General features: G+C 42.6%; 1 protein-coding gene across 13 annotated transcripts in view; it reads left to right on the top strand.

Annotated features, from left to right (window-relative positions):
* Positions 1–11320, top strand: part of FBXO47 (F-box protein 47) — a 57021-nt gene that overhangs the window by 31733 nt on the left and 13968 nt on the right. For 12 of the 13 annotated variants that reach the window (XM_053259236.1, XM_053259227.1, XM_053259232.1 and 9 more), the window contains one exon: positions 3612–6408. In XM_053259236.1, the coding sequence (XP_053115211.1) occupies positions 3612–3721 (110 nt within the window). In that variant the 3' untranslated portion in view covers positions 3722–6408. Of the gene's footprint in view, positions 1–3611; positions 6409–11320 lie in introns of those variants that run through there. The other variant, XM_053259226.1, reaches the window with a different exon arrangement.

Raw genomic sequence — 11320 nt, 5'->3', positions numbered from 1 at the left:
GCGAACACTGTCTCTCCGTGAGCGCAACGATGCTTGCTTGAACGCAGCTTGGGCAGACTACGAAAAAGGGAAGGGTTCCTCTGTCCAAAAGCCAGAGGTTGCCAAACTGCAGTTAGTACATCGTCTGAATCATGATTCCCAGCTTCACAGATTAACCACAGCTTTGTCTCTCCGAGGTTTCGTGCTGTGTCTGAACGGGGCTAATGTGTTTTGTCTATAGAATTTATCCCTGAAATGGGCTAGGGCTGATACTTTCTGCTTCTTTGTCTATCAATTGAAAATGTACTTTGAAACAGAATGGCTTTTTAAAGTCACGAAAAGATCTATTCCGGTAGGTGCAGCATATAATTTAACTGGACACAACACAGGTATTTAACAGGAATGTGTTCTTCAGGGGCAACGCTTTAGAATTCCTCTTTTGCTGGCTCCAGAATAACTTCCAATTTACTGTACTAGCAGCTTCACTCTAGACTTAGTTAGGTTCAATTACATGATTTCCTGCAGATTTCCTACTACAATAACTTGTTCTGTAACACAATCAACATCAAAAATACAGAATTTGGCATATCTTCCAAAATGCCAGTGATAATGTGTCACTGCAGTTGAATTCCCAGGAATCACATTAAAAACAGAAAACCCAGAAAGAAAAACTTTCTGACTCTAATTAAGCCCAGTTCATATCCATACAGTTCATTTATTCATATCCATACAGTTCGTTCATTCATTCATAGTTGAGGTTTATTATTTATTTGTAATTTTCTAAATGTTCTTCATACTACAGAACTGAAAAATAAATGAGACAGCTTCGATTCAAAGAACTATGAGCAGAAGGATAAAATACACATATTTTAGTGCTGTTCCATGAACTCTTGTACAAGCTAGTGGGAGACTTGCACAGTGCAGCACCACAACATATTAGGTTTTGTTGGAGTTTGCGATTGTTTAGCAAAGCACCAAGAGGAAGCTGCCCACTCTAGTTACAAAGTAGTGCAGAGCCTTATTGTTGCAGTTAGTCAAGAACAAGCATGTAGATTTTATTGCAGTATAACCTAAATAAGGTTTATTAGGTTAAGTACGTTTGAGATAGGAAAGACCTATCCTAACTATGAGCTATGAGCTACATAGTGAAGGGGGGGGGGAGAGATGTTCCCATCTGCTCTCCAAGAGGAAATGAAGTAGGACTGACTCGCTACAGGGAATACCTGAGGAAAGGCAGGGGTCCTAGAGTAGAGGCAAAGCGGGGACAGGTAAGGGGACCCTCACTAGCCACCTCTTCTCCCAATACCCCTAGTGGCCATTAGGATAGTTGGTGCAAAAGGTCAATGCACTGGAACTCCATCTCCAATAGGACTGTGTTACAGTATGAAATACATGTTGAGGTTGTTTCTCAAGATCGGGAGGCTTCCCAAACCTTTCCTTCCTCCAAGACAATCCTTTGAAGCCTGGTGGGAGCACACTCCAATACAGCATCTCTGAGGCTGGGACTCATTGTCCTGGCCTCTGAGAATCCCACAATACACCACACAAGTGCGCGGGGTGCATTGTGGGGATCCTCCTGATGGTAATTAGGAGTCTGCTCCTGTGCCAGCACCAGCTGGGAGCAGCCGGCACTTGCACAGGAGCAGTTAAGGGCACGCTCGCACGCCTAACCTCGGCTAACTTGCAGGCTCTGTAGGTGGGTTTGCCTGCAGGAGTTGCTTGGCTCTCATCAGTTCTCACAGGCAGCATTAGCTAGCCTGGTCTTGCCTGCTTGGGAGAACAGCCTTGTTAAATATAGAAGACATACTTGTGGGTCATAAAATGGTCTTAAGAAACCTTTAAAAGCACTTTTCTGGATCTGATTCTGAAAAGGCCACTTTCCCAGGGCAGCACTCTTTCACTCAGTTGGAATTTGGGGGCAGCCTTTCTGTGAGCAGGAAGGGCACCTCGGCATCCAACCTGATGTCTGCTCATAAGTTGCTATGAGAACAGGCAGCGGTGTGAGCAACTGGTTGTCCACCCACCAATGCAACACAAAGTTTAAACCGACAAGCTTCACAGCTTAAGGAGCACTCTGTGGTTCTGTGACTTTGTTTATTCTTTCAATTTCATATACTGCCTTTCATCTAACAATTTTAAAGTGGTTTACAAATGCAGTGACAAATTAAAAAAAAAAAAACTATAAAATAACAGTAAAATGAAATATCTGTCATGACAGCAGGAAATCAAACCAACATCCAAGGGCATAACTGAACAAGATGACATTTGACAAAAGATAGCAAGTTTCACCACCCAGTTCTTGTGAACCAAACCATTGAAAGCTTAGGTGAATAAGATCATTTTTAGCTGCCTACAAGGCCTGCACAAATATTAAGTTCAGAATAGCTGAAGGCAGACCATGTTCACAGTTCAGCTGCCACTGGACAGAGGAGAGCATTGCGAACACGTACCTCTGCAGGGGCCCCAGCTTTCTAACCAACCCCCTGCTGTTCCAAGGACCCCTTAAAGAGCCCAGCTGCATTGCAGCACTAGTATTTTGGAAGGTACATGGGGAGCAATGAGAAGTGGAGTCCTTTCTAGCACTTTCTCTTTAGGGCTCCCTGCAGTCCTCACGGACCCAGTTATAGGTTGCAGGGATAGAGGAGATCAGCTAAACTCACCCTGCACATTAAGTGCAGAGCTGCATTAATCTGCAGCACCAGGGCACTGGTACTTTCTGTTGTCCAGTATGTTTATGATGCTTTTAATTGTGTTTATGGTTTATTTAATACAGGAGTGTAGCTATCATTGAGCAGATGGCTTCAAAGAACCCAGCCCCCCCAACTCCAACCCTCCCTATTTTCTTCATTATCTCCCTCACTCCAAGGGGCCACCGAGGAGAGGGGCGGACATGGGCCCCCTCTCCCGTAGCGACACCCCTGGTTTAACATTTTGTACATTACCCTGGGACCATTGATGAAGGGTAACCTTAAACTTAAAAATAAAAGAAATAGAAATATCGGAGATGATTAAATCAGATTTTTGCTTGATAAGGGAGAGTCAGTGGCTGACGTAATGAGCAAGCCCTAACACGACAACAGTGGGGCTTCTGCTGCCGCCACTGTTGTAGCAGACCTGGAAGCAGTGATGGTTCCTCTATGCTGCTGCCACTGCAGACCTGGTTGCACTAGCAGCTTACTATCGCCATTGTCTCCAAGGGGAAAACCCCTGGTAAAACTGAGAGCGCTGCTGCTGGTTCTCCATGGTAGTACCACTGCTTCTGGGTCTGCTGTAGCTGCGTAACAAATGCCACCGTAACCGTTAGGCCTGCTCATCATTTTGGGCTTTTCTGCACACACGTGCAGGTAAAGGTAGGCGGGGAGGGTCATTGCTGCCCTCTCCACCGTCACGCCACCACGCTGCTGTGCGGCGGTGGTTTTGACGGAGGTTTTAAATAAATTTGACTCTCCCCCCCCCCCCCCGCTTCCTCCCTTGTCGCTGGGGTGGCAAATCTTTGGCTACTTATGGGCAGCAAAGAGCTTAATCCACCCCTGAGGCTTGGAAGAGGAAAAGCGGTATATACATGTCAAAACAAGCAAAAATGAGTAAAAAAGAAAAAAGGAACTGATTTTTTATTTGTATTTTTTGCTTAGGAGAGCATGAGGAGGAAGATAGCAGCTTTCTGAACTTGTTCCATCTAGTGAATGCGCAAGCAAACTTTCATAAGGAAATCCTTTATCTGACCATGAGCAACCGCATGTAAGCTTTTCTGGATCTCAAGATTTTGGAGAACCCACCAGCACAAGCGGTAAAACAAGTGACCTTTCACCATTCATACCTTCCCCTTTCTCAGGTGGCTGCTGTGCCACTATCCCCACCTGCCTTCCCAATGCACATTTCAGTGGACATGATCAATTGCATTACAGTACAGTTGCAAGTTTTGTTTGTAGCTACTGAAGTATGTTATTTAAATTGTTATATATCACACACACAATGCATGTTAGAAAGCCAGTTATATTTGAAGTGTGTGGGGTGCAGTTATAAACTTTGCTGAAAGCTGTTGTGTGGAGGGACATGAGAAATAGCCACTTTAAAAATCTACAAAAATTCTTCAGCTGGTGTAGCCCATGGTCTGTTTTAAAGTCACTCACATGATGAATGATCCAAAAATGTAATGTGAGAAGGTTTGATACACGTGTGTCCCAAGATGGTCCTGGTACAGTCAAGTCCATCTCACATTTCCAGCTTGGATGGGTCTTCCTTGGATGCGGCAGATATATTGCTATCAGCCCTTCCTACATAATCTGAAACCTATGGCCAAACTAGATGTTGCAGCAGCAGACCTGTGCGTAAGAGTCAGATTGCCAACAAATTAGTATAAAGAGAGGTGGCGGCCCATTTAAAACGCAGCATGGAAGGGTAGGCAGGAGAACTGCATCTTCCACTTCATGCTTTCTCCCCTGAAACTGCTTTACCCCAGCTGTTTCTCTTGGGGCTCTTCAACTGAAAGGAACCATCACCAAGAGCAGCACTGAGGAGGAAGAAAGCATTGCCGAGAAATGCTCCACCCACCCTGCACTCTCGCTCCCTTTAGGCCTCCCCCTCAACTTTATACAGATTCAACATGAACTGTTGGACTGTGCTGTTATACCCTCTAGTTTGCCCCTTGCAGACATACTTGCATCTCTTAGAAACTTTAGCAGGAGGCTCGGAGGTATCCCTTGAAGTCTAATTCCTACAACCATGTTGGTGCATTAAGTTCCATTTGGAATGACAGGTTTTAATGACCATGTGGAGGTAGGGGAAACCGGATGACAGCAGCAGGGCACCCCCGCCTGCCCGCAACTCTATGCATTCATTTAAAGGTTGTAACAGCCCATGTGTGTAAGAGCACTGGGTTCTGACTGTACGTGCAACTGGGAACCCTGCAAAAAGCATGGGTTGAGCACATCTATATAGCATTCAGCAAATGCGGAAGCAATTATGCAATCCCTTTACCACATGTTCAGCTCACAATTCAGCTCATATTTACTGCACAGTCTTCTTTCAGCAGTTTTATTGTGGCACCGTAAATGCAGATTGAGTTGCAAGTCACATGTGAGGTACTGCATGAATCCATTTCGCCCATTTCCCTCACAGCCAGTTTAGCAGTGCAAACCAGCCCTTTCGATATTGTTGTTAAAGGGCCAAGAATACTCAAGTCATATTCTGAGTGTGCATGTTTGCAAACAAGAAAAATGATGTAAATAGTTTAAACAAGCATTCTCCAGGCATATATTGTTGCACCAATCAAGAAAACTTAAACTGTATTTGGAAAGAAGGTTTTCCAAACCTGGATAAGCTGCTCCAAGAATGCAAAAACCTTCTGGGTAGGAAACCCCACACTGCACCCAGCAATGCAGTAACTCCCAGCAATCTCTGAACCCACTGGGGTACCCATCCAGCAAGATATTCTTACCTCCATGGATGTAGCAGTAGCAGCAGCCTTGTGGCATTTCTGCAGTTCAGTGGATTGAGAGTAATATATTCCTTTTAGCCTGGGGCAGTGGGGAGTACTTTAAACTGTTAGTTCTCTTTTCCCATTGGGATTTCATTAAGATGAAGTGAGCATAATTAAAGAGGCCTGATCAATTTTATATCTAGTTTCTTTATGCAAGAGTTTCTGCCATTAACCTTTTACACTGCTGTAGATAAACCTGAAGTTGTTCTCAATACATTATTTCACCAGGAAGAAGATTTAAAGTAGGTGTTTGCCCCAATCCAGCGGCAGAAGGCTGCATGCAAGTTGTTGCATCTACAGGATGCACCTTGCACAGATTGCCGCATGGGGGTCCCAATAGCAAGACGTAGCGATAAGTGTGCATTACCACATTGCGGAATGCAGTTTCTGGTCACCTGTACCCAGCCCTCTAGCACCGGTGTACACATGGGCTGCATTCATTAGATCAGAGTAATTAATGTATTGTCTGTTGAAATAAAGAAATGGCAACTTTGATCATTTACACTTCTTCCATCCCCTTTGTTTTCTGTAGCAAAACCAGCAATACTACAATAAGTTATTTTAAACTACCCTGGCTGGTTTATGCATTCAACAAAAGCTATGTCATTCTTGTGTTTATCTATGTCAATATCTGATGAGTAAGTCCTTGGTGCAGTAGAAGGATACATTTTAAAAGTTAAAAATGTACAGGAGGGTTAAGAATAATTATACCCATGTATAATTCATGTAATTGGGAAACAGCTTTTTCCCCACATTTAGAAACAAATAAAGTAATTAAATCATATGCATAAAAATAACTCATCCGTTTAGTTTTTTAGTTGAAATAGTATATTGAATGACCAAACATAGCCAAAGACCAAAGCTTTGAATTAAAACAAAATGTATCTTACCTATAGAATGTCTCTATTTATGGAACATTGCATTAAAGAACCAGAAAGAATGAACATGTACTAACCTTCTTTTAGTGTGCATTATTAATATTTAAGGAGTACTGAAAGCCAGGTGAAGTTTAGACTTTGCATAGAGATATTGCAAGAGATTGTAAACTATATAACAATTTTAAAAGGGGCAAAGAGATAATGTGTGGCAATCATGGGGCTAAAGAGATCAAAACCCCTTTGGATATGGCCCAAATATTATTATTTGCCTCCATTTTCAGTAAAAAGGATGATTCTGTACAAGACTATGCTGAAATGTATGGCTGTGTGAGGGTCTGGGAAATATTACATCTGATCTGAGTCAGAAGAGAGCCTAACACTCTCACAATATTCAAATAAAGGGGTGGAGTTTATAATCAGCATTCAGTAATCTTAAAGGAGCTGGCCTATTAAATAGCAGGCCCACTAGCAATTAATCTTAATAACAAATATCTGAAAAAAGAGAGAGCAAAAACAACACAATCCAGGTAATATAGAGATATGAATTTGAATTCAGTGGCAGAGAAGTTAAAAAAGACTTAACATTATTCTGAAAATAAACAGCTGATGGGATAAGAACATAAGAAAAGTCCTGCTTGACTGTATCTTGCTTATTGTGTATATTATCTATATACTGTTTCCAAAAGAGCTGGAAATGTTATTTTCCATATGGACGCATTACTGGCGTGCTTGTAGGCCAGTGAGTGGGAGGTACCAGCACACTTGGCCTGCGGATGTCAGTGTTTTAAAAAATCTGAAGAACAAAACTGTAAGGGAGTTTTTTAAAATTCCCAAACTACCTGCTTATAAGTCAATGGGATGGAATGTTTTGAGGGGGGAAGGTATCTAAAACTCTTCAGTTTTCTCACCAGCCATTGGAATACCTTTGTATTTCTGAGGGGGAAGGGGTCTGGCACATTTAAGGTCTAGGTGTGTCTGGAGTTACCACCCTGCTCCCACAAAAAGAAAGAAAAACATAACTGCATGTGTGTGAACTCTAAGGAATGGAGGGGGAAGTTGCACATTTAATCTGTTGATCATCATTGCATGTGCGCGTGCACACGTGCACACACACACACAGAGTGCGTGCACACAGAGTGTGTGCGTACACACACACACACACACAGAGTGTCACACAATGAACTAACATCATTCACTAACAACCCCTTCTCCTCCCTACCATATTTATTTATTTGTTTTATTTAAAATAGTTATATCCCACCCCTCCAGTACATTACTGCTCAGGGTGGATCACAACATTCATAAAATATATACAATGTAAAATAAAAGATTAATAAAGTTACACAAGTTAAAAGAACCGGCTAAAACCACATTTAAAATTACAATTTTTTTAAAAAATGTCCAATTAAAAATTAATAAAAAGCTAAACTATACAAACTAAATAACCTACCAGATATCAACAGCAGATAAAACATTTAAAAGCCTCTTTAAAAAGATGTGTTTAAAAAAAAATTAAAAACACTATGGGAGAGGGGAGCATGGCGAAGCTTTTCGGAAGGCCATTCCAAATCCAAGGTTCCACAACCAAAAAGGCCCTGTCTCTCCCCGCCAACTGGATCTGTTAGTAGCAGGACCTGAGAAGCCGAGTGGAGGGCCCTGGCAGGTTAGGAACATAGGAAAATAGGAAGCTGCCATATACTAAGTCAGACCATTGGTCCCATCTCGCTCAATATTTTCTACACAGACTGGCAGTGGCTTCTCCAAGGTTGCAGGCAGGAATCTCTCTCAGCCCTATCTTGGAGATGCTGCCAGGGCGGGAACTTGTAACCCTCTGCTCTTCCCAGAGCGGCTCCATCCCCTAAGGTTCATATGAGTGAATGAAGTCCGTCAGATACTCTGGCCCCAAGCCATGCAGAGCTTTAAAAGTCAAGACCAGCAACTTGAAGTTAGCCCGGAAGTGGAATGGGAACCAATGAAGCTGCCATTGGATGGGTGTAACACTCATGAAGCGACTTTCACTCACAAGCATCCCTGGTAAACACTGATGAAAACATTAAACTGACTCCTCACCAGCCATTAACTCTTGCAGCTTTAGGGCTGGATGAAAAGGAGCTTGGGAACAGTATCTCCCCCTCCAACACAAATCCAGAAAACATTTTTTTTTTTTAAGTGCATATGAATGAAGACCCAAGGTAGGATAGAGATTCCAGTCTTTGTTGCTAACTTGTGTTTCTCCTTACCATGCTCAGCCACAGGCTAAAAAAACATGTGCACACCTGGGATATCCTGAAACATTTTGTTGTGGGTCCATACTTGTTTTCTTTGTTACTCATCATATTTTAGCAATATGCTCTTCGCATTATGTTTTCACTTGCCCTGTTGTCAACTCATATTTTGCTTTGTCCAAATGTGTGTTTCTTGGGTAAGACTTCAATATTCTGAATGAAAACTTCTTGCCTTTTATACCATAGTTTCCGGGGTGAACCCACCATTGCGCGGGGGGTTGTTCAAAGAACTTGGGCTGCTGTGGTCAGGGGCTGCTCCTGGCACCCCAGGCCACAAACCTGTATCTGACATCAGATGCAGGGGTGTGTGGCCATGTTAGCAAACGGGGCCACATGCCCTGTTTGCAAGTAAACTTCGGCTGGTGCCACATTTGCAGCGTGGCCAGTAGTGCTTCTCCCTGATTGCAAAAGCAGAGAGACACATTCTGGCCAGGCAGAAGCCTTTGAAAAATTGAGCCACATGGCTGTGTTTTTGAAAGGCTTCAGCCAGCGCTGGGTTCCAGAGGCGCTACTGGCCGCATTGCAAACATGGCACCGTCCAAAGTTTACTTGCAAACGGGGCACACAGCCCCATTTGCTAATGTGGCCACACACCCCTGCATCTGATGTCAGATGTGGGGTGTGTGGCTTGTGTGGCGGGGGCCAGCGGGGGCTGGATGGAAAGGGTGGCTTCCTCACACTGCCACTGCGTAGTTTTTTTAACTCTGCTTATTAACCATGCTATTGCTAGCATCTTCTTTAACTTTTCTAAATTATAGTATACATTCTGGCTGAGCTTCTGTTATCATGGTTTTGAATAATCTCCAAGTGTCTTTGAGAGATTCAACCCTCTTCATCTGTCTTTCCAACTTCCTTATAACCAGTCTCATAAGTTTCCACTTTTGAAATCAACTATAACTGTGTTGAATTACTTTGGCAACTTGCCACTTATACACATGTTGATGTGAGAATGTAAGGCAGCCTGAATCCCCTATAGGTATGTATGTACCGTATGTATGTATGTATGTATGTATTTATTTATTTATTATAGTTCTATACAGCCCTATCCATTTAAAGGCTCTGGGCAGTGTGTGTGTGTGTGTATTAATTCATTTCTTTAATGCATCTATATACTGCCCTATATACAATCTCAGGGTGGTTTACAATTATTATGATTTATTCAATTTCTATACCGCCCTTCCAAAAATGACTCAGGGCGGTTTACACAGAGATATAAATAAATAAATAAGATGGATCCCTGTCTCCAAAGGGCTCACAATCGTATGTTAGACACCAGCAACAGTCACTGGAGGTACTATGCTGGGGGTGCATAGGATTTGTTTACAATGTAAACAAACAGCAACTAACACCTGAGAATCATATAAAACAGATTAAAATCACCATAAATAACACTTAGAAACATCATAAACTACAAACGATTAAAACAGATGTGTTTAAATAAATCATTTGAAAACAACCAGATATGGGGAGATTCTGATTTCATTTGGGAGTGTGTTCCAGAGCCTTGGGGCAACCAGAGAAGGCCTGCTTGTGGGTCACCACCAAGTGAGCCAGTGGCAAACGCAACTGGACTTGCCCCATGTTGGAGATCCAGCTCCAGATGGCATTGACCTTTTGCACCAGTAACCCTAATGACCACTAGGGGCATTGGGAGTAGGGCTAGATAGTTAGGGTCTCCTTCTCTTTCCTGTTTAGCTTTGCCTCTATGATCCCTCTATGGATAGAATGTACTCAGGAACTTCCTGAGAGTGACGTCCTTCTTCTTCCCAGAATGCTTCTAGCTCTCTCTCTGTGAGCACCATGCTTCTATAGGTCTCTCTCTGGCCACCATGTAGCCAGTGGTTAGATCATGGAATAAAAACATAGCATAGTTGCTATCATAATGGACTTCTGAATAAAGTAGATTAGTTTAGCCTTACATGAATCTCCATGGTTATTATTTACAAGCTGTTGCCCTTGAAACTCTGTTAACTTCTGCTGTAATGGGAGTGAGTTAGCTCCTGAAATACTCTGCTATATAAGTAATTACCCTAACAGGGTTATGGGCGCAGCCCCTAACAGGGTTTTTGGGACTCCAATCTGATTTCAGGATTGATAAAGGTACAGCTACAGTAACAAAGAGACAGCATGGATTCCAGCCAGCCTAGCCTCAGCATTCCCAAGCGGGATGGCTCATACTACAGCAACTGGTCATTTCAGATAAAATCCAATCTGATGAGCCAAGGACTCAACAATGTTCTGGAGGACACACAGAGACCCAGTAAGCAACAAGCAGAAGCAAGAAAGCTTTGGGATTCTCAAAACAAGAACACTCTTGGAATCCTTGGGATGCATATAAGTCCAAAATTATATACTCATTTGATGGGTGTGGAATAGTTTGGAATGAAGTTTTGAAAAGGCTGGATTAGCTTTATAACCGCAAGAGCCCCAATGATACAGTCTTTCTTTTTCAAAAGCTGTGCTAAATGAGAGACAAAATCCCACTGAACACATAAGCCAAATCCAGGATCTGATAAAACAGTTTAAAGACTTTGGGACAGACCTCAGTGAGGCTGCAATTGTGGGATTCATTTTTAAATAATTGCCTGAAAGTTATCAAGCTTTGAAATTGGCAATTGAAGATTCCTGATTCTAAAAGTCATCAGAATTCCATACCGGGAAGAGATTATCATAGACTGAAGTACATAAAGGGCAAACCC

The sequence above is a fragment of the Hemicordylus capensis genome, chromosome 6, assembly GCF_027244095.1.
Source record: "Hemicordylus capensis ecotype Gifberg chromosome 6, rHemCap1.1.pri, whole genome shotgun sequence".
Classification (NCBI taxonomy): domain Eukaryota; kingdom Metazoa; phylum Chordata; class Lepidosauria; order Squamata; family Cordylidae; genus Hemicordylus; species Hemicordylus capensis.
Note: the sequence above shows the minus strand (reverse complement) of the source record. Positions and strands in the feature narration are given on the sequence as shown.